Below are 23,761 nucleotides of genomic sequence, written 5' to 3'. Positions count from 1 at the left end.
TATACGAACGCACACACAAAATTGAGTCACAATCTTAAACAATTATAAAGATCAATATACATTTATCTAAAAGTAGGTGTAATAATTCTACGATATCTCCAACAATAGAAAACGACCCGATTCTATTAGTTCCCTGAAGTCGATGTTTATAAAACTAAGTATACATACGGTAGACATCTACTTGTCTTGCAAATACCTCATTAATTTCTATATATTCGAGCTATACACAAGCTTAACTGAGAACTATTGATATTAATTATGTGGTTTGAAATATTTGGCAAATATATAGCGATATTGTTTTACGTCTGCAGTGCAACTTCTGGTAAAGTAAAATTTTACCGTACCATTGAAGCCATAGGTGTACCTTTCTACAAAATATCTTTCAAACTTGGAACTTGTCAAGGTATTTCAAGTACCTACCTACGAAGCAGTACGTATTGAGTGGCGGAAGTCAACACCGCGCTTTGCCTCGACACAAGAGCATGGAAATGAAAATATTTCTTTTCCTCCAGTGGAGTTCTACGCCGCAACCAGTTGCGTTTACTGCCACACAGTGGACACTTGTGCCCTACGCCACGATTGATCCCAACTTAAATTGGAATTTCAATATTTCTTATGTGTTTTATAGATCAGATAATTTATTCAGAACATAAAGCATGGCCTACTGCAAGAATGAACAGAATACTTGATATTTATTACAGAAGTGAAAACAGTGAGTCATGAAAAATTTTAAATAGTATAAGTACTTCTACCTAAAATTATAATTAAATTGTTAAATAATATCAGATACTAAATAAGATTCTTGCGTGCGTTTAATGATCTGACGACGCCCACCCACCGACGAGACCTAAGATCTTTCTATTACTTCTTCGTTACTTTTGGGGTCGATGTAAACCGTCACTGAACACCCATGCATGCGTGATATAGCGTGAAACAGAAAAAAAACTATTTTTATATTCTGGTAAAAGAAAACGTAAAGTTAAGTTTTACCATCAATATGCAATGATTAAGTATATAGGAGAAGAAATCAAGAGACGACACAAGACAAACATTCAAATAAGTATATTATTAGCAATAAAATTATTGAGGAATTATTTATAATTTGACTATTGGTATTTTAATATTATAGGTGATATTCTGGTATCGAGCGTGGAAATAAAACTAGTCATAAACAATACGGACTGTCTTGGCTACTCAAATTCTGGTATTGGACATTCTGAGTTTTCAGCTACAATTTTTTTGGCAACTAACATGGCAGCTATATTTTACAGTTTGTCAATATATACTTGCTACGAGAATTCTACTAAGCCAGCGGTTGTTGAAGAAGAATTAAAACCTAAACTACTATTTTATACTAATTTAAGACAAAATATTTAATATTAAAATTCTTTATGTTTTCACTGAAATTCAACATTGTTCATATAATACTACAAGAAAATGTTCATTTTATAAACGAAAATTTAAGTGTCTTTGCCTAAAAAAAAAATATACAGACAAAAAAGAAATCAATTGAAATTGGCATTACTGTTCACTGACAGCTATGATATATGAATTGACAGATATGTCAACCTAGAAGATAATGTAAAACGGAACGTTATGTTTATTTACGTGCCCAACTCAATCACACGCAAATCACAATAGTCATTACGCACAAAAGCAAAAATTTATAGTGTAATGATCTTAAAATCTTAAAAATGTTGTGGTATCTGCCATGGTCTGAGAGTATTAAAAAGAGAGCCTGCAGATATTTACTTCAACGATACTTGGGTAATTTTCTTGAAGAAAAACTCACTTTAGCTCAACTGAGTGTCGATCTTTACAATGGAACTGGTACCGTTTCAGACGTCAGCCTTGACTGCGAGGTAATCAATTTTTATATTTAATGAATAAGCCTACATCTTATCAAGTTAAATCAATGTATTAGGCGTGGTGCTTCGATTGTATCAATTTTGTCCTCGCCAATAAAAAGTGCGCTTAAATTTTATGCAAAATAGCACGTGTATGTGTTGTCTTAACAAAGGAATCTATGAAATGATTTCCTTGTTCTTATTATTATAAATATATATTTTCTACATAACTGTAATACTGAAAAATCTTAAAAATATGTGTATAATTTTTTATTCCTATATGATATGTAAATAGTTGTTTGTTATTACTTATGTTTATATTATGTCCAAAGCTTGCTAATTCTATGCTTAATCATAACATATGTTTTATTAGACACAAATATAAACAACAACTGTGTTTACACAACTTACAAAACTTTATTATATGCTCCATTACAGGCTATTAATCAGTTGGGAGATGCTCAAAACTGGCCTCTTGAAATAGTAGATGGTCATATGAAAGAAATTACTGTAACTGTACCTTGGTCTACAATACTTAAAGATGACTCTATTGTGGAAATCAACGGCCTTTCACTTACAGTACAGCCAAAAGTCCGAGCAGAACCAGGTATTACAAGAATTATCATTTAAATTTTATATCTCACAATGTCATATATCAAATAAAATATATTTTTAGCTAAATTTAGGCCAAACTTCCTTGTACATTTGTAGATTTTATTCTCAAGGTTCTACTATGGACCTTTGACCTTGATTTAAAAACTATTGATATCAACAAGGCTAATATATACTTGCCAATATTCAGTTACAATTATAGAATCTTTTTTAAATACTATTCTTTGTATTATAAAAATGGAAAAAAAATATAGTGTGATTTAAATTGTGATTTTTTTTCTGCACTTTTTGTCATACACTGTTTATTATATAATTGTTTATATAAAATATTTATTTCCATTTCTTCGCTCTGGTGTCAAAGCAAAGACTGGCGTTGGGTTCTGCCACTCAACACGCAATGCCTACAGAATTCGGCAGAAAGTGGGGATTGGAGGGTCTTAACATAAGGTTCCCTCTGCCTACCCTGCTGTGTGCGGGATACACCATTAAGCTGATTTTATTTTTATTTATTTACTGCATTTTGTAAATCATGTTTTTTATAATATTGAAATTTAAGTGTCATCAATGCTGGAGTCTATGTGGTCCTCCATGTCTTCATCCATGCAGTTAGCAGCCGAGTGCCTACAAGAAGAATCTGGTCCTCAAGAATCAAATCCTGTTGAGGGTATTGAGATGTTTGCTCATGCCATAGATTCAAGTAATTTCTTTTATTATCTATTTTTTAATTTTAATAATGTTTTATATTATTTATTTTCTTTGACAATGATTGACACAAATTTATACATAATTAATTTTATATTAGATAATTTGAGCATAGAGCATAATTTGTAGGCAAAGGGAAAACACTATTCTACAATTTATGAAATACTGCGCCACGCAGAACAGATCCTGTTACTAGAGTGAGAAAATTATAATAATTGATTTTCCCAAGCCAACTAACGTCGCGTTTAAAGTCAGATGCTGTTCTACTGTGCCACAAAAGCCTCAATGTTAATAAGATTTAAATTTTGGGTACCCTATTTTGACTGTAATTGACATAAATATATATGTATGTTGTACATATTTAACATTGTATGCTAATTAAGCATGTATTCATTTCTAAAATATAGACAAATAGGCTAGCAAGTTGTGGTTAATAAAATGCAATAAATTCATTACAGTTTTGAGCAGAGTGAAAGTAAAATTTGTTAATACAAAAATAAGAATAGAACATGTACCCAAAAATGGGCACCGTGGTATTGCTTTGGAAATTCACATCAAACAGTAAGTATTTTCTTTTCATCTTCATTATTTTTTTACCATTGAGTAAAGTAAGTAAAGGGAACATAGTATTGACACGTTTCATCAAATCATTGGAGAATTACGAATTCTGTGGCAGAATTCAACTTCGCCTATTATTTGCAAGAGTGGAAAAATGAAACTTAATTTCAATATAATAATTCTCCTGGGCATGGATCAAATCCACTAACAAACAACTACTCCACTAAATTTAGCATTTACTTTCAGACTATACATTCAAATAAATATACATTCGAATTTCTTTATAGTCATATAAATTTCCTAACATAATTATCTGGAAGAATTTTTTTCCAATTTTTCCAATTGGTGTTTTCATTAATCTTTTCTTGATTCCAGCATTGATTACTTTGATGAAGCTGGGTCCGAGCCATTACCAGAGTCAACAGATCCAGACAAAACAAAAACATACATAGTTGCTACATACACTAATAAAAAAATAAAATTTCATGGCGTAACATTTTATATAGACGAATTCCCATCAAAATTACGCACTATGGCGCCTAGTTTAATAATGGAGAAATCAACTTCAGTGTCAACACAAGCTGACAGATCTGAAGGCAATTCAGCAGAAACACCGGATTCTAACTATCAAAGTACAATGTCGGATGTGTTTTATGAAACGAGAAGTGTTATATCGACAATAGAATCAGATCCCATAAAGGAAATAATTGACGAAAGGCTAAATCAATCTACTAGAGAAGGAACACCCGAAGAGAAAACTAGTCATCCTGATCCAATTTTATTTGCAAAATTAACTGGACAACAAGAATTAGCGTTGAAATTAAAACATTCGGAGGAGGTTGAAGGTCCTAAAGTCGAAGTTAAGATATTATTGGGGTCTTTCCTTGTGTTCATAACTCCAAGACAGTTGCACACTTTGTTGGAGCTTGTTGATGCCCTGAACCAACCAGATTTAGAAGATACCAGGTTTGTATTTTGTTTTTATATTAATTAGTTTAATTTAATAAAAAAATTACGATTTAAACTAAATCTAATTATATATGTATATCATTATTGTGTTCAATATTAAACTCAAATTGTTCTAAATATTTCTAATGAGAAAAAAAAGTCCGAAAATCTTCACCTTCTGCACCACCATTCACTCAATCTTCAACTCTTCTCTCTTGTATACGGAATAAAGTAAATTCTGCATATGGAATAAAGTAAAAGGCTATATAAAGTTAAATTTAATTTCAGCAACATACCAGTTCGGCCTACAGGCATCAATATGCAATGTAAGCCAATGAAACAAGCAGACTTTCAACTGATAGAGGCTCAGTTACTAGGGAACTTGGAGAAGCAGCACACCAAGCCTACTGGCATGTATGGGTGGTCTGGACCTAGCTTTGGTAATTTATGGCTTTATGTAATATGTAGCTTGTAATTTATTCTCTCCGTTTCACTTTAAGTTGAGTTGAGTGTTGGAACTTAACGCCTTGTTTTCTCTTACCAGAATGAGGAAATTAAAATATTTAACATTTTATTTCCCGCGAGTAGGAATCGAACAAACAACTGTCGCGCTTACAGTCGCACGCTTGTGCCTCTGCTCGACAACGGCCTCTAAATGTAATATAGATAGAATACTGATGAAACTAATAGGTAAAACTAACTAGGTAATCTATCCCTGCTTGATTTAATTTTTTTTTTAAATTAATTAAAATTTATTCTCAAAATGAAATACAATTTCACTTACATAAGAACAACACAGTAAATGTAACAATTTACATCACCTTTCAAGTACCCAGTTAACAAAATAAAATATTTAATATAATTATATATTTTAAATTTTATAATACTTAATAAATTCTATATACCGTCAGAAAAACTTGATGTGTTCATTTAGCCATCTCAATGTCGTAATTTAAGAATTGAAAAAACAATACTGTTATCTATTAGGTCTCCAATTTTCGGGAATTAAATAATATAACATGACATTTAAACTCTAAACTAAAACGTGTTTTTTACTATTCACAGATGATAGTGACGCAGAAAGTGATAAGTTTCTTCCGATGACGTCACAAGCTAACCAGATGACGGAGAGTTTTGCGTCTTCCGTCAGCTCCATGAGCACCAGTATGGCGTCCAGCTTCAATGTGTCAAGCCAGCCGAGGATTAAACGAAATAAGAAAGGTATATTATCGTACAGACAGACAGGTTTTGTAGTATTGTGTTTATTTTTATGTCTTAAACATCACAATAAGCCTTTTTCTATGAAAGACTACCCTAGTGCCTTTGTGTAGATTAAATACAATAATATAAAAAAATATTCTTTTTTTTATTCTTATCTGATATTATATTAAAATTCACAACAGAACTCAGAATTTTACTTATAGTTTTTAAATTATATATAAATATAAATTTCTTTCAGTCCCACATATAGATGGTGACCCTACTGCAGAGACATCCCACATAAGCCTGAGAATTGCTTCATTCTCCTGTGTTCTTCTCCATAAGGTATTTCTTTAATGAAAATAGAAAACAAATATTATTTTTTCATTTAATACTTTCACAATATCCAAACCATCTGAACAAAAATATATTTCGAACTAGTTTCGATAATTTTTCCGTACGGTACAATACAATACTATTGATTTTAATTAATTTATTTTAATTTTTCTAGGATATATTAGTTCCTACGCCATTATCAACGGACTGTATCTCGCCATCTTCAGCTACAAATTTGCAGCTCATTTCTACAGAATTTTTCAATCGTATCGAAACTTTCAGTAGATTTGACGATAAAAGAGATTTAAATACAATCAATGAAGCTTTGGATACGGCGACAGATTTAGATCATTTAAGGTAATATTTCTGAAAGAATTTGATTAAATAATATTTTGGCCCAAAATATTCTATGTTGAAATATAATATATGTATATATAATTTTCTTTAAATAAAATTACTATTTATGAAATTCGACTAATTAAATTTAAAAAATATTTGGTTAACAAGTTAAATAAGAAAAAAAACACTATTTCAAACTCAAATTAATACCAAATTCACTAAAATGACACTAGAGTACAGAGTGCGTTAGATTCTCTCTGCCCACCAGTCTATTATTTAAATGATTATAAAAACTAATATTAAACATACCTTATAATTAGTGGCAATGGGGAATTGAAAGTCTTAATCCAAGATTCTATGCGTCTACCCTACAATTTGAGGGATACAATTAGAAACAAAGTAAAAAATTAATAAAAATCTTACATTATTTTCCAGAATATTAACATCAGAAATAAGTTTAGACGGAAGCGAGAAGGTCACAGCGCACGGAAGCCAGACAATGTGTGAAGCAGCCATCAAATATGTACTGGTTAGGGAGTGTCTCTACCTTCAAGGCGAGGATCCTGAAGACGTGATACCACAGAAATTTGATTTAATATGGTTTGAAAATAAAGGTATGCAATTTGTTAGACATAATAGTTTTGTGGTTAATCATTTTGCAATGTAAAGGAGATTGTGAATTCCAAAGTCGTGCTGGTATAAAATTGTTTGGAATTACCTATTTTAATTGCTCAGGAATTGGAATAGGAATTGTAATGTTAATTGTTTTTTTATATTATTTTTCTTTTATAGACGAAGAAGAAAACGCCAGTTTATCTTCAAAATCAAATTTACGACTAAATTTCAAACAAACATCGAAATACATGCGAATATCCGGTGAAAAGAAATTAGTTTATCCCACTACAGATATTGTGTAAGATATTATTAATTATTTATTTTTTTTTTACTCATTTAGTAATAACATAGAAAGTTTTATTATATTACGCATTTATAAATGATACAAATTTATTTTGGCTAAACCTTTTGAAATAAAATAGTTTTGTCTTAACTATTTACTTCCTGTGTCTTTGTCAAAATAATTATTAACACTAACCTTTATACACTCTCCAACTAAGAATTGAATCCACAACCATCACATACAAGACAAAAGATATATCCTTAACACTAATTGTTATAATAAAATAATATTTAAATAATTTTCAACAGATTAAAATGCACTCCTTTCTACATAGACGTGGAATTAACGTTATTAGAACGTATGTCGGCGACGTTCTTTGGGAGTACGACGGAACCTGCTACCACCTCCCCACCGGCGCAGAACCAAATGAATTTCTCATTGCAGTGTCCAAATCTTAATGTTATACTTAGGTATGAATTTATTTTTATATGTTACTTAAAACTTTTTTGTCTCTGGCGTTTAGCAGGATACGCAAAAAGAACTTAGTGCTCTCTCTGTTTTGCAACTTTTAGTAATTACAATCAAAGAAAAAACAATAATAATTCCCGCGAGATTGGGAAAAACAATAAATATTTTTTTTCATTTTTGGAAAAATCTCTTGTTTTAATTGTTTTGGCTTTTATAGAGTAGTTAAAAGTGTGGTTAGTAGTGATGACAAAAACACTCTGTATATACAATTCCAGATTCCCAATAGCAGATCTACGTCCAAATATCAGTCGTGAAATTCGTCGGGTGCAGCCTGACTACCTTGTGTTTAGATTCTGTAACGCCATTGTAGGGGTACAGCAAATGCCCAGCGTGAGACCCTTACCCACCACGCTTACTGTGAAATCAACCACTTTGGATTTGTATTACCATGTGAGTTGTGTAACTCAATAGTAACAATAATACTAATAATACTTAATCATCATCATCATCATCATCATCAGCCTGTCCTCGTCCACTGCTGGACATAGGCCTCTCCAATGGCACGCCACTGAGCTCGATCTTCAGCTCTTCGCATCCATCCATTCCAATAATACTTAATAGTATTATTTATTAATTATGGGGCAGTCATCGTAGTGAAGTGGGACACTGTTTGGCTAAACACGATTGTTATGGGTTCAATCCCCAACTGAGGACTTACATTCAAATAATGATATGTTATTATTACTATGTCAAGATTAAATTAGCTAAATATTATTTTATACTAATTACATTCATATCAATAAAATAAGTTATACTAAATGAATAATTAAATAAATTAACTGATATAGATAAATGTATTATTATTTAAATATTTTTATTGTTTTAACGAAGGAAAATGATCACTTGCCGGCTACGCACATAGCGCAAACGACGATGGACGATGCATCGTTTGAAGAAAATGTGCTCAAAGGAAACACTATTACTCCTTTGCCCATGTAAGTATTTTAAATACTTCTATATTATATATTCAACAGAACTACTTCTTAATACAGCTGGTAAGTAATTCAAAGTCGTACTTTGTATAAGCAAACTTAGGCAAAAATAAGGGGTCAGCTGTGGTGCAGGAGCACAGTGTGACTGTGGCACAAACCGCGACAGATTGTGGGTTCGTTTTTCACTTGGGGAAATAAAATATTTGATATATCTATTTTCATCGCTTTGTCGTCGAGTCAAAGCGTGGCATTGAGTTCCGCTACTCAGTATACAATGCTTCCCGAATACGGTGGAAAGAGGAGAACAGAGTATACTTAACACTAGGTTCCCTCTGCCTACCCTGCTATGTGCAGGATAGCGTGGCGCTAAAAAATATAAGTTATAAATAATTCCCCCAAATGGAGTTCGAATTGATAAATATATATTATTCAAAATCCTGCCACAAAGATAATAATAAAATAAAATCTATAAATTTTGCCTATTCTTACACAAAATAATTATTTTTAACAGGATATCATTAACATTCCAACCGAAAGATTCAAGCAAGGGGCCATTTGATTCCCTCCATGAGGATCTGCACTTTGAACCAAAGCCGTCGAACCCAATGACGACCTCAATGTACATAATGAACAACTTGCGCAGTGCTATGCCTAGTCCGTTCAGCGGGAAGAAAATGGCGCACCAAAGTATAAGCAAACATGAAAATAAACAACAAGGTAATTTTTATAGCTTATATTTTCAATGGTTATTTCTTAAGGTTGTTTTTGATTTAAGTTTCATCATAGTATTATATATAAAAGAAAATAATCAACGAAGTCGTACTACAATTTATGTGTGAATGAAAAGTGTTAGTTGTAGATTGAACTCCTACTTAGAGGGTTCTTTTTATATTAAAATTATTTCCATTTTTCTTATTAGACAAGATAACCAATACTGAATGCCTTTAATACCTAAAAATGGAGAACAACATATCATAAATATACATTTATTTCTGCAGAAATAAACTTAGTAGAGGTTAACTGCTAAATAAATCAACAGAAAAAAATATAGAAAAAATCTTACAAAATTCCGATAAACGGCTTATTTAAGAAATTCGCCTATACAAACGTAGTTATATAAATTTAGTATGTTTTAATTTTATATCATATTTTATTTACTCTTATTTTTAGGTCAAGAAGAAGAAATAATAGTACCTGGTACAGACGAGGAAATGACAGCTTTCACTAATAGCTCAGTGGAGAATTCTGCTATACACCTTGAGTTCAGTCTTCCTATTCTCAGTTTACAACTTGAGTAAGTTGAGCTTAATAGCGCTCACAAACGTAAATGTTTTTGTTATTATTTTCGTTCCTTATTATATGTCTTATATTTGTTCATTGCAGATCAAAACAGTTATACGAAATAATATACAATCGTATTAATTCGGACCTTCTTTTATGGGAACCTCAATTGCAACAATATGACATAAATCCACATTTATCTTCACCTATAAACCTTTCATTTGGGCCCTGCAAGGGAATGGAAGATGGTAATATGACTTCTTTATTTGTTAAATACTATAGTTCTTTATATTTTGTTGACTTATAATATTTCTGTATTCTAAGCGTAATATTTGGTATACTTACTAAAGCACCAACTATTTAAATTGTCTTATAGATTCCGATTCAGAAAGTTCATCGTCTGAGGAAGAAAATCTCTACTATTCAACATATGACAACAAATTAAAAAAAGGTATTGGGAATACAAAACCTCTACCGGAAAACAGAGAGAGCGAGATGCACAACTTCTGCCTCACTCTAAAAGTTGGGAAAGGATTGCTGACTATTTACGCGCCAGTGAGGGTAAGTTCAACTTTTTATTTAATAATATTTACCTATATTACTATTTTTATGTAAAATCATTATATATTTTTAGTTTTACATTATATCCCACATAAAGAGACAATGTGTGTTGAGAATTTGTCTTGATACCAGAACGAAAAGAAATAAATAATTTATTCTTTCGAATGCAATTGGATAGAACTGTGATTTTTGCTTGGCGTGAAGAGATTAGTATGATGTCGGTCAGTACTGATCGCGTGGCAGTCAACGTGTTAATGATTTTCTGTTTCAGGACAGTAATAAACGTGTAGTGCCAGGCCAAATGGGGGAACTCGTGTTAGAAGCTAAAAAACTATCGATGTGCCAAGTGAGCGGTCTCAATGGAAGAGCTAAGACGGCGCAACTATGTCTAAGAGCCGGAAAAGCTACTTTGTATCACGAGCGTAAGTTAAAAATGCGTACGGAGTGTTTTAACACTAGGTTCCCTTTGTCGGCCTGCTGTGTAGGGATTCAGAAGCTAAAAGCATATAGCTTATTTTTTTTTATTATATTCATCTATTATTTATGTTGAAACGATTTTGTGTAATTACATTAACCTACTTTATGTAACTAAAGTGCCTAGAAGTAATAATATTTCCATTATTAAATATTATTCCGTACTTTCAGGTGTTATAGAATTTCGATAAAATTGTTATATAACTTAGGCAAAATAAACCTGAAAACCTAGTGTTAAAACACTCCATTCCCATTAACTCCAATCCACTGTTCCCCACTTCTCACAGAATTCTGGAAGCGTTGTATGTTCTTATTAGAAGAGCAAGAAAGTAAAAAAAAAAATATTTCATTTCCTCGAGTGGGAATCGAACCCCCAACCTGTCGTGTTTGCAGTCGCACACTGTCGTATGTTACGTAACGGTGTATCTTAAACTATATATTTTTAATTTTAGCGCTTCTTACGATACCGTCGGAGAAACCAGAGCTAAGACTATATGGGACGTCTTTACCCTTACATTTAAAGAGTACAATTTATCCTTCCGGCAAAGGCGTGATGGTAAAAGAGCGATTGCAAAACAAGGACATGTTCACTATGGCTCTTAAAACTGAACCAGATATGGATACGCCAAATTTAAAGGTTATTTTTATGTATATTTCTTTTAATATAGATCGCGATATGTACGATACATTTATTTTATATTAGCGGTTTTGATAATATTAATAAACAGTTAATAACATAACAGTGTCACATCAAAATACGGAAACATTTTGTAATTTTCTTTGTAAAAGTTCATTTATGTAATATTTAACTAATTTTAAATCCAATTTCGTTTTAAAATGCAAAATTTCTTCCAATATACAATAATGAATCATAAACATTTGCTAATTGAAGAAATAATTTCAATTCAACAATATTTCAAATAACCCGCCATATCGATTACAGACAATCTGCATAGCATTGGGCATCGAACAGGCTACCCTCCGGCACCGCGGCGACAAGGGCATAGCGTGGCTCAGTCAACTGATGGACGTGCTGGACGTGCTCGACTACCCGGTGCCGGGGTACGTGCCCACGCCCGTGCTGTCCGAGCTGCACGTGCATGTATGGGACTGCGCTGTAGACTACAGGTACACACAAGCACAAACGCACGTACACATACACACACACACACACACACACACACACAAGCACGCCCTTATTCATCATATAATAAACATATACATGCACAACATTCTAATTTATAAATAATTACGTATATATTTTTAGCTATCTTCGTGCTACATTTAACAAATAAAATTCGATCTTATTGTTTTAAATATATTAATTATATCTTTTACATTTAGCTCCCTGGTTTTGTCAGACAAAATATGATATTGCATTAAGGCACTTAATGTTTTTTTATTTGTTAATGAACTAAACTGGAAAATTGAATGAAATATCTAAAATTTGGGTAGCTAAAAAGTCAATAATAAATTATTTACATTATTTTTAATATGCAATATATTGCCTGATTATAACATTTTAAATAAAAATCTATAATTTTTATTACAGACCTTTATACCTGCCGATAAGAACTGTACTCACTTTGGGTAACTTCAGTGTATCCAGCAACTTAATACCCGAAACCAATACGTCCTACCTTCGATTCTTAGCGCAAGATTGTAATTTGTTCCTTTCAAAGTTAAATGGAATTAAATCAAACATGGCCGTCCCGCAAGACGATGATAAAACACCCGATTTAAATAAAGATTATGTATGTGTTATAGATGTGGGACTGTTCGAATTGTCTTTACGCATGGAGGATAAAACTAATGGGGTAAGTTTACTTTTTGTATATGATAATGTATTTATTTTTAATTTTCCGATATTAATCATATTGACTAATTACTTTTTCTCGGTACTGAGGGTGTGAATTCAATAAAATTAAATTGAATTGATTATATTTAAAACTAACTTTTATCAGGGGCTTTACCCGCACTTAAAATTTTTTATCTTTATATTATATACTCTAATTGCGAGAACTAACTCTATAATCTTCCGGTTTTTATATTAGTATTATTTATAATTGACTATTAATATTTATTACAACACCTTCTATTTCTAGTCAAACGACCAGCCCCAAGTGGACCTCACAGCGTCTAACAATATGGTCAATCTGTACACATGCTGGGACTCTGCCTCGGCCCTCTGTAGACTGGTCACCTACGTAGCGTCCGACGGGGACTCGCAGCCACCCTTCGACAGATCGAGACAAACTAGCATATGTTCTGATCATCCGCTGGAAACTTTAGTTGGTAAGTAAGATTATTTATGAACTCGATACTAGAATTTTACCTATGAGGTCTGTGACAGCTACATCTTTTTATTTTACCTATTACATACAGCAAAATTAAAGGATACAGTATTATTCTTTATCCAATTAAAAGGCCAGATCAGTAAGTGACGATCTGTGTGTTACGATCTGTCTTGGCTAAAAAATTTTAACTACAAAGTACATTGTGAGATGAAACTGAAAGCTTTTATTACTACAACAATGTATTGCTATACATCAAAAAAGTGACAAGACCGACGCAATTGTATTTTGAATCGTATTTTGTTGAGTATTTTTATTTTACTTAAAATTCATATTTCTGGCTTCAGGCTTAGAAGATCGACCTTTAGTTGAAGAAATAAGAGAATTATCGCCTAGTGAAATTCAACAAGTAAACGACTTAATGGCAGAGGCGATGAAAGAAAGCCCTAATAACACAAGTAAGTTAAATATTATGTAAGAGATGTCATTTCTTATCTATATTTATATATATATTTGAGGCGTCGCAGATGCACGGCGTTTGACTGTAAATTCGTCGGCTGTGGGTTCGATTCCCGGAGGAATACATTATTTTTATTTCCTCACTCTGGTAATAAAATAAAGCGCGGGGTTGAATTCTTCCGAAGAAATATGTTAACACTATGTTCAGTTTGTCTAACCTGCTCCATGCAGGATCCAACGAGGACACATTTTTAATAAAGAAACAAAAAACATTACAGTGGAAGAAGATGACCTGAACAGTTCAACGGAAAAAGAAGGCGTCGAAATATTTTTCTTCCCAGATGAATCTAATATGAAATTGAAGCAGCCCACTGAAATAATAGATACAGATGTCGATAAATCGATTGATTATGAAAGTTTTCCAATGATACAAGCTGATGAAGATCTCAAGCAAGACGTTAAGCCCACTAACTCTCAAGTCGCTAGGGATCTTGGTGATCCGACATCAACTCCGAAATCTACTCCGCGAAAATCTAAACGGAAGAAGGTAATTTAAAATGCTTGTTAACTCTGGAGTTATAGAATTTAATATGTATCATAGTATTGAAGCATTCCATTGCCTACTCTCCGCCATTCACTATTTCCCCAGTCCGGCAAGACAAATCGTAAAAAATTGTACAAAGTCAAGAAAAAATATCTCTTAACCAAATTTTGTCTTTCTGCCTACTGAATTAAATAAAAAATGTGGAAATAATAAATAAACAGCAATAATAATATACTAAAGGTAAAATCAACCGGCGAAGGCAGCAACACGGACGATGAGTATTGTATAGTGGAAGAACAACCATACACGCAAGATAACGAGATGGATGAACCCGTTGTCAACTGGATAAACGGCCCAGTGTATATGGTGGACAACCATTTTACCGTTCCAGCCGCTAAATCAGATGTTCTGAAGGCGCCCAAGAGCTTCCCTTTACCTGTTCTTAGGTAAGGAAATATATAGTACTAGCGGCCCGCTCGCGGTTTCACCCCCGTGAACTATGTTATTATTAATTTCTGTCTCCATGACTACGTCCTAGTGACGTCTATGCAAAATTTGAGACTCCTAGCATTTGTAGTAACGAAGTTTCATACAAACTTTCGACCCCAAAAACAACCCCTTAGAAATCAAATATTCCAAATTCCCGTCTTAGCGAGCACCTACGTCCTATAAATAACTCCTATGTAAAATTTGAGATTCCTAGCACTTGTAGTTTCTGAGATTTCGTGATGAGTGAGTGACCTTTCGATTTTATATATATATAGATAATAACGTCAATAGTACCTTACTAATTAAAAACATAGACATAATTAATAATAGAAAATATTTTTTGTAGAATAATTAAAAAAAATGGTAATTGGGAATAATAATTATATAATACTTTTGTGTTATTTTAGATATACATTATGTGAGATGAGTTTAACGTGGAATATGTATGGAGGAAGTGATTTTCGTTCGCCGAATGACTCTCCGACATCAAAAAAAACTGTCACAATCGATGATTCCAGTAAACAGGGATCACCTACAATATCTAAGTAAGAAATATGTTATTTTTGTACAATAATTGAACCTTTCTTTTAGTCAATTCTTCAATTATAAATATATATTTTTTTTATTTTTTTTTTTATTTAATTTTATTAATACCATTTTACAATATATAAAAAAGTTAAACTATGTCCTGCAAAACTCTTTGTGAGTTTGACTGCAGGAATAAAAAAATTAAAAATTATTTATAAAATGTCAGTATTACAAAATAGACTAAGTTTTTGTTTTATACTTTCCGATAATGTTTTTTTACTATGTAGTATATATGTTAGCGATCTATGTGCCAGTGTTAAAACATTCCGTTCCACACGCACCACCCAATGTTCGTGACACACTGTGTCTTGTTACCACAGTGAGAAAGTGAAAGTAACTTATTTGCCTCTATGTCAATTGAACTCATACCGTCAAGTTTACAACGACTTCATGATATTAAAAATCTTAATCAATATAAAAATAAAATTCATTATAAAATTAATCCAGACGCAGTAAAGACTACGAGCCGTACGAGTCGACGCGCGCCTACAGACAGGGCGTCAGCTGGTCGGCCGGCGCAGAACGGGTGCGCGCGCACACGCCGAAACGAGACTCGCATACTTGTGTCAAATTGTGTCTCACTAAGGTATTGGGGTAGTGATTCTTTTCCCTGTTTTATGTTATGAGAAGGTATTTTAAAATATATAACAATACATAGTTAATTTTTCAGGCCAGTTATGGCACAGATGCACAAAGTGTGATTGAAAACGCGACTGGTTATGAGTTGATCCCCACTCCAGAAAATTAAATATTTATTTTAATTTATATTTTCATTTCTTCGTCCTGATGTCGACACGCAGCGCGACCCTAGCTACTACGTTATTTAGGTATATTATTTTGCTTCCATCTAGGTGGCTTAGTAAATATTATGTTTAGTAAATATGGAACTGTTTCGCGTTCCTGGAACTGTGGCGCATTTGCTCTGTGTGTGACCGTAAACGTGACGATTGTGGGTTGGTTTTCCCATTCAAGGAAATGAAATATACGTAATGAATGATTAAAAAATTCTTTCTGCTTTCGAAATAAAGCGTTAAGTTAAAAAATCCTATATGTAAATATAAACTATATATTATTTTAGCTAAAGTTCCAACACGAAGTGTACCCGCCAGGCGGCCTCCAAGCATCGCGACAGACACTCGCCATATCAAAAATAGAAGTTTTAGACCGGCTAGTATGTAGCGATATAAACAAATTACTCAGCCAGTATAAACTGAAAGATGAACCAGAGAGGAAAAATGCTCATATGGTATGTACAATTATATTAATTTAAATCATATTAATTTGAAGTTTTTTTGTGATATTAATATAATTTCGGATTTTATATAAAACAATTACTAAGAAATCAAATCAGCTTCACGCTGTATACCGCACACAGTAGGGTAGGCAGAGAGAACCTAGTGTTAAGACACTCTATTCCCCACCTTCCACCGAATTCTGGAGGCATTGCTTGTTGAATGGCGGAACTTAACGCCGCTCTTATATTTGTGTATATGTTTTATAAAGTTCGGTGACAAAAAAAAGAAGGCATGTGTAGAAAAAAAATATATATCCCACAGTTGGTAGTAAAAGCGGTCCATCTCCGAGCTGATGCGGCACTACCAGCTCAAGAATGTTGCCTCAAAGTGTCTCTACTACCACTCAGGTTTAACTTGGATCAGGACACGCTCGCCTTCCTAGCTGGGTTCTTTTCTAAACTTGGAACCGATGAAACTAGTGGTAAGGTTATTTTCTTTTTATATGTTATTTTTAGTATGGAATCAAGTATTGTGCTTATATCAGGACTCTATTTCTCAACCTTTTTGTTTGAGTGTCAAGTTGAAATTAATATCAAATATTCAGGATATTAAAGCTCTAACTAAGTCAACGCACTCAAAATATACGAGTGCTTATGCTTCGTTATGGCGCATATTGTATGAAATTCACCGTGAAGTGATTTATGAAATTTGGCAACAAGTTAAAAAATATTGTTTACAAAATTAAGTTTGTCAGTTACTATGAATTGTACTTCCTGTTGATCTATAAATATGAAATAAGTACCCATAAGTACCCCTTGGCGCATCTGATCTGCACTTGATCGTATGCTTAAAACAAGAAAGTTTAATATTTTTACATATTTTTAAGTGTTATTCCACAATTAGAAAGGAAAAATATTTATTAAGAAAACGTATGTCTTATTTTTATTGTAGAGCAATAATGTTTTCAGACGAAGACACAAAAAGCGTGGGCGGGTTATCAACGGAATCTAGCGGGTCGCGGCAGACCACGCCCACGCACCGGCCGCCCGTCATGACCCTGGGGAGCCACCTGCGCGACCCGCCGCCGACGCCCACCTCGCTGGGCGACGCCGACTGCTTGTCGCTCAATGACAATGGTATTGTATTAAATTGCTCTCAAATACAATATGTTGCTAATAAAATCTTTTAAGCAATGTGCGGGGCAGGCCTTTAGGGAAATAGCAAAGTTACTTGATGTTTTAACGTACTAAAACCCTTGTGATGACGTCGTCTTTATCCGTGGTGGTCCGTGAAATTCCATAGGGCTAAAGAATCTGTGCAAGCTATAACGTCTCTTGTTTTGTACTATTTTGTACTAAATAATCATAATAATATTTGTTATAATTGCTTTTACAAAAATTCAAAGTTTATAAATTGAATGTAAAACATATTTATATATTTTTTATATCAACAGTTATGCGCGACGACGAACCACTAATGGAGACGTACGAGGCTGAACGTCTTGTATCGGAAAATTTAATACAATTGGAGGAAGACTTCCAGCGGCTCGGCATTAACCAAGAGAAGCCAGCTACTAAAGTACCGGACTCTGAACCTGTTGATGACTCACCTATTTACTTCCGGTATATAGTTTTATTTAGCTTCACGCTGTTTCTCGCGTATCAGGGTAGAGTAGAGAGATTAGAGTGTAAAGACACTCCGTTCCCCAAGTACTACATAATTTTAAGGCATGAATTACGTGTTGGATGACGAAATTCACCTTTGTCATCTTTATTATATAATTGTTATTTATTTATGGGTATACCACTATATATGGAATATGTATATAAAGACAAGTAACGTAGTTGTGTGCGTGCATTTGTGTATGTGCGTACGATATATATTAATGTAGATACTTAGGGTGAATTGGTTGCCTGGAACAGATAGTAAAAGACGTCCAGTGTCAGGCATATTTTTATATTAACAAATATTTTTACTTCCAGGCGCGTAGTGTTCTCCCCCGAAGTGCCAATCCGGTTAGACTACGTTGGCAAGAGGGTGGACCTCTCAGCGGGACCGGTCGCTGGACTGCTTATGGGCTTGGGACACCTCAACTGTTCTGAACTCACGCTTAAACGACTTGATTATAAGTATGTTAATTTATAAATTAGCTTTACGCCGGACTTTACTTCTCGCGGGATAGACCGCAAATAGCACGATATGCAGAGGGAACCTGGGGACCTAGTGATAAGATACTCTGAGGCCGTAGTGGCGTAGTTGCACAATGGTGCAACTGTAAATGCAAAGGTGGGTTGGATTCCCACTCGAGGTAATTAAATTTTTAATATATTCATGTCTTCATATTCCGCCACTTAACCCGTTATGTCTCCAAAATTCAGAGAAAACCGAGGAACAGAAGTATCTTATTGGGATCGGAGTATCTTAACACTAGGTTCCCTCTGCCTATTCTACTATTTATGGGATACAGCGTGAAAAAATTTAAAAATCGTTAGTTATTCCTATTCTAGGAATCAAGCCCACAACTACACTTCGATACTATCTCTTAACTATTATTAATTAATGTATATTTTATTATAGATTAGGCCTCCTAGGACTCGAGAAACTAGTGCAATGGGCGTTGCACGAGTGGCTGTCAGACATCAAGCGACACCAGTTACCCGGCTTACTCAGTGGGATTGGGCCTATGCACTCATTATTACAAATAAGTAAGTAATGTTATTATTTGTTTAGTTTTGTGAAGCTCTTAGTAAAATCTGTGAAAGTTGAAGGGGTTTTTTTTTTTATTCAGAAATTAGAATTTAAGTATATTATTTAAATTATTTAGATTTACTTGTTTTGGTGTCAGAAAATGTTCCGTTTGTTTTCACTACTTATTATTTCGAAATTGAACGGACAGTGGAGTAGCTAGAGGTTGATGGTTGATAGTCGTGGCCGCGCTAAAATTAGTTTTACACGGTTGCGCAGACTTGGTTTAAGATTTTTTCATTATCTTTGTAACTATGTTCCTTCCAAGTGCCCAATGCACAAAATTTCGAAAACCTTAACTTCAAGTTACGACTCTGAGGCTGTACTTTTTATAATATTTAATATGTGGAAGAAACCGTCACTTTGTGTCATATATACAAACTGGTATATTTACTTCTTACTAGCCAAAGTTAGTCTTAATTAATGTAATAATATAAATAACCAATATGAACCTTTGTTTGTGTAGTAACGGGCATCCGCGACCTGGTGTGGCTGCCGGTGGAGCAGTGGCGACGCGACGGGCGCGTGGTGCATGGCCTGCGCCGAGGCGCCGCCTCCTTCACCGCGCGCACCGCAGTTGCCGCACTCGACATAACGGCGCGCCTGCTGCATCTCATACAGGTAACTAGAGCACCGCGACCTGGTGTACCTACCCTGCTACAAACAGGATACTGCGTAAAGTTGTAAAAAATATACATTATATTTTGTCTCCATACAATATTGCAGGCGACAGCAGAAACAGCGTTCGACATGCTCACCCCGGCGCCGGCGCTGCCGCGCCCGCGCCGCCGCCGCGACCCCGCGCGTCAGCCCGCCGACATACGCGAGGGCGTCGCCAGCGCCTACCACACCGTGCGGGATGTAAGACACTTAGAGTTATTTACAGTTGTAGTACGGTCGGAAAGTTGTGACTCCCCTGAAGCAGTAGACGACTACGCAGATCTAATTTTAGGAAACCCAACGGCGTAAACTTATCACTTATAATATGGTTAGTAAGAAATTTTACGACGCGACGCTTTAACCTAATTGTATAACTTTTTACATTTACTTCCCATGAATTATTTGATTAATAATAAATCAACATAATCAGTAACAGCTCTAATGCTAACCACTCCACCACCTAACAGGGCCTAACGGAGACGGCGGAGTCGCTGCGGGGCGCGGCGCGGCGCGGGCGCACGGGAGTGCTGCGCCAGCTGCCGGGCGCCGCGGTGGCGCCGCTCGCGCTGGCAGCGGCGGGCGCGGCCGATGTGCTGGGCGGCGTGCGCGCGCACCTCGCACCGCACTTGCGCCGCGACCACGCCGACAAGTGGCGGCGGCGGGACGCAGGTACGTGAGGAAATCCTATTATAGATACCGGCCCGAGTGGGGACTCGGAACTCGCAGACTGGCCTAACTTATTTATTCCAGACGGTTAGTATAAATAATGTAAAATCATCTGGATCTCCTCTAAAGATGGGCGTTCCACAAGGATCTATACTTGGTCCTCTTTTATTTCTTATTTATATTAACGATCTGCCTTTTTATGTGAAGAACCTATGTGATATTGTACTTTTCGCGGATGATACCTCTTTAATATTTAAGGTTGACCGAAATAAAATAAACTATGACGAAGTGAATAGTGCATTATCGCATATTCTTCGTTGGTTTGATGTTAATAATCTAATGTTAAATGCTAAAAAAACGAAATGCATCGAGTTTGCTTTACCAAATGTAAAAAAACATAATTTTAATCTAATAATTAAAGGAGAACCTCTTAATGTGTCGGAATCAGCTATTTTCTTAGGTGTTACTATAGATTCCAAACTCCAGTGGAACGCTCATCTGGAAGCACTTGCAGATAAACTCAGCTCTGCCGCGTTCGCAATTAAAAAAGTAAGACAAATGACGGACGTTGACACTGCCCGACTAGTCTACTATAGCTATTTCCATAGTATTTTATCTTATGGAATGCTGCTATGGGGCAGTGCTTCAGATATAAATTCAATATTTATCCTCCAAAAAAGAGCCGTAAGATATATTTATAAACTAAGAGCGCGAGATTCTCTGCGAAATGTTTTCAAAGATGCAGGTATTATTACAGTTGCTTCCCAAATTATATACTATAACATTCTCTTTGTCCGACAAAATATACATTGTCATAGTAAACATAGTGACAATCATATGATAGAAACGAGAAATAAAGATAAGCTTGTTACACCAAGTTTTCGCCTCCAGAAAGTTAATAAATCCTTTATGGGTCTGAGTATACGTGTATATAATAAAATTCCGCAGTGTATTCTTAGTTTGCCACTACAAAAATTTAAAATATCTGTAAAAAAAATTCTAACAAGTAAAGCGTATTACACTGTTCAAGAATATCTAGAGGATAAGCATGTATGGAATTAATGTCTATTGAATGTAATGCAGGATAGCTGCCAGCTAATGTAATAGATTGTACCATTGATTTTGAAAAGAGCAACTGTTGAGTTTCTTGCCGGCTCTTCTCAGCAGAACTGCCTTCCGAACCGGTGGTAGCTTTTTGTTCATATGTTCATTCGACGATTCAAAAGTGCTTATAATAATTGCCTATTTGAATAAAGAATATTTTGAATTTGAATTTATTACAATGCAATAGAGAATATATTAAAAGTCACATGAGAACAAGACATGAAAACTAGAGTTTTCCGCGAAACGCGGCGGCGTCCTAGCATAGCCTAGTATAACCTAGTGGTCACAGGTTCCCTCTTGTTGTAGCAACATATCAGAGTAGGCAAAAAAAATTATGTTGAATGAATGCACTTACTGTTAATGATACTCCAAGTGTATCTAAGATGTGGCTTAAATAAAGATATGGATAAACTAAACCTAGAGAATAGATAAAATAAATTTAAAAACTATTACGTAGAGATAATTAAATTTTACGCCATTCATTTTCTATTTCATTTACAATGTCATTTTGTTTCAGATCCAACAGATTGAAAAAACATTTGTCAAGAACCAGATCTCTTTATATACTCCAATAATAACAATACTGGTGATACACAGAAAAAAAACAAAAATTCCAAGCAATATTTGTGTAACTTAAATGAAAGTTTATATATTATATATTTTTATATGGAATTTAGAGTTACTTAAAGATACAAATCATATCACTGTAAGACAACTTTTCTTTGTATTCTATTACAAAAATTAGCTTCAATTCTTTATATTAAAATGGTGCTTGATTTTTTTCTTAGAAGAAATCGGACTGGCATTTTAGAGCATTTAACCGCTTAGAGGCTAAACATAAATTACTTTACACGCTACTCCCCTCTTAAGAGGAGAGGGTGACCCCCTAATAATAAAAGTGGAGAAGAATCTTAATTTTCCTTTTTCAATGACATTTCTAAATATATTTCTACTTTTTAAACAAAAACATTGTGTCAATGACATAAAGGACTGAATTTTTGGGCCCAGAATGTATAGAGATGAAAATGGTATGATAGATTCAGGTACATCATTCATTCCCTCAAAATTCTGACAATTTTGGCAATCTAAGAGCTGAGTTAAGATTTAAAAAGAGTGAGGTTGAGTACAAAGCTCTATAAAATAGGTGATTACGGAGAAAAAAATCATAAAATTTTTTTTAGACCATATCTCAACTCTTTACATTTGGGTTAAAAAGTTTCCGTCTCCTTTTCGAACTGCTGTTTTAATTTAATAATTTCTAGGATTTTGTAAAATATGTGACTTCACACTAGGTAGGATCTCACTGAAAAACCCTTGAAATTCATGTGATGTAATTTATGAATAGCCTCATTTCCTTTTTAGGTATTATATAGGTGTAAATATTTTTTTAAATAATTTTAAATAAAATTGGAATGATAGCGGGTGCCATGACAAAAATACAAAATAATATTAAACATATTATTTTTTTATTACATTTAATGTAAACAAATACCCAAAATGTTTTGTTAAGTTCAGTAGCTGTGTATGATAATGATTTATTTATATAAAGCTAGAAAAAATACTACTTTTTCTGAGTGATATTATATAGGCTAGTGAAGTAAAAGGTTTTTAAAATTATAAATAAAAATTGTATTCCTTTAATAATAAAAATATAAATACAAATAAATAATTGTCAATATAAGAGACTTTTTTTATTTTTATATCAAAACAATTCATAAGGTTAGATGGACTAGAAGTTCTACAAAAAAATGTTAATTGTTT

The 23,761-nt window shown here is 33.9% G+C and overlaps 2 protein-coding genes across 2 annotated transcripts; both read left to right on the top strand.

Annotated features, from left to right (window-relative positions):
- Window positions 1-31: 31 nt before the first annotated feature.
- Window positions 32-1,377, top strand: LOC146536933 (uncharacterized). The gene is made up of 3 exons (XM_085189642.1): window positions 32-403; window positions 629-712; window positions 1,130-1,377. Exons 1-3 carry the CDS (start codon window positions 259-261, stop codon window positions 1,375-1,377), a joined length of 477 nt encoding a protein of 158 aa, XP_085045768.1. The 5' UTR covers window positions 32-258.
- A 211-nt stretch (window positions 1,378-1,588) lies between these two features.
- On the top strand, window positions 1,589-23,681 carry Atg2 (Autophagy-related 2). Its single transcript, XM_085189585.1, has 38 exons — window positions 1,589-1,862; window positions 2,286-2,454; window positions 3,016-3,156; window positions 3,620-3,722; window positions 4,095-4,685; window positions 4,956-5,107; window positions 5,733-5,888; window positions 6,127-6,212; window positions 6,379-6,560; window positions 6,978-7,156; window positions 7,335-7,455; window positions 7,749-7,910; window positions 8,184-8,358; window positions 8,800-8,903; window positions 9,412-9,617; window positions 10,071-10,194; window positions 10,284-10,429; window positions 10,558-10,742; window positions 11,014-11,164; window positions 11,669-11,853; window positions 12,160-12,344; window positions 12,769-13,033; window positions 13,322-13,511; window positions 13,858-13,968; window positions 14,248-14,516; window positions 14,754-14,959; window positions 15,410-15,547; window positions 16,038-16,176; window positions 16,669-16,836; window positions 17,147-17,306; window positions 17,794-17,961; window positions 18,279-18,447; window positions 18,808-18,954; window positions 19,403-19,530; window positions 20,037-20,191; window positions 20,297-20,431; window positions 20,698-20,899; window positions 22,518-23,681. The coding sequence occupies exons 1-38, from the start codon at window positions 1,695-1,697 to the stop codon at window positions 22,529-22,531; spliced, it is 6,435 nt and encodes a 2,144-aa protein (XP_085045711.1). The 5' UTR covers window positions 1,589-1,694; the 3' UTR covers window positions 22,532-23,681.
- Window positions 23,682-23,761: the final 80 nt, after the last annotated feature.

Source organism: Heliconius melpomene, chromosome 8 (genome assembly GCF_056956725.1).
Source record: "Heliconius melpomene rosina isolate 202511_hmr_F chromosome 8, ASM5695672v1, whole genome shotgun sequence".
Taxonomy (NCBI): Eukaryota; Metazoa; Arthropoda; class Insecta; order Lepidoptera; family Nymphalidae; genus Heliconius; species Heliconius melpomene.
Note: the sequence above shows the minus strand (reverse complement) of the source record. Positions and strands in the feature narration are given on the sequence as shown.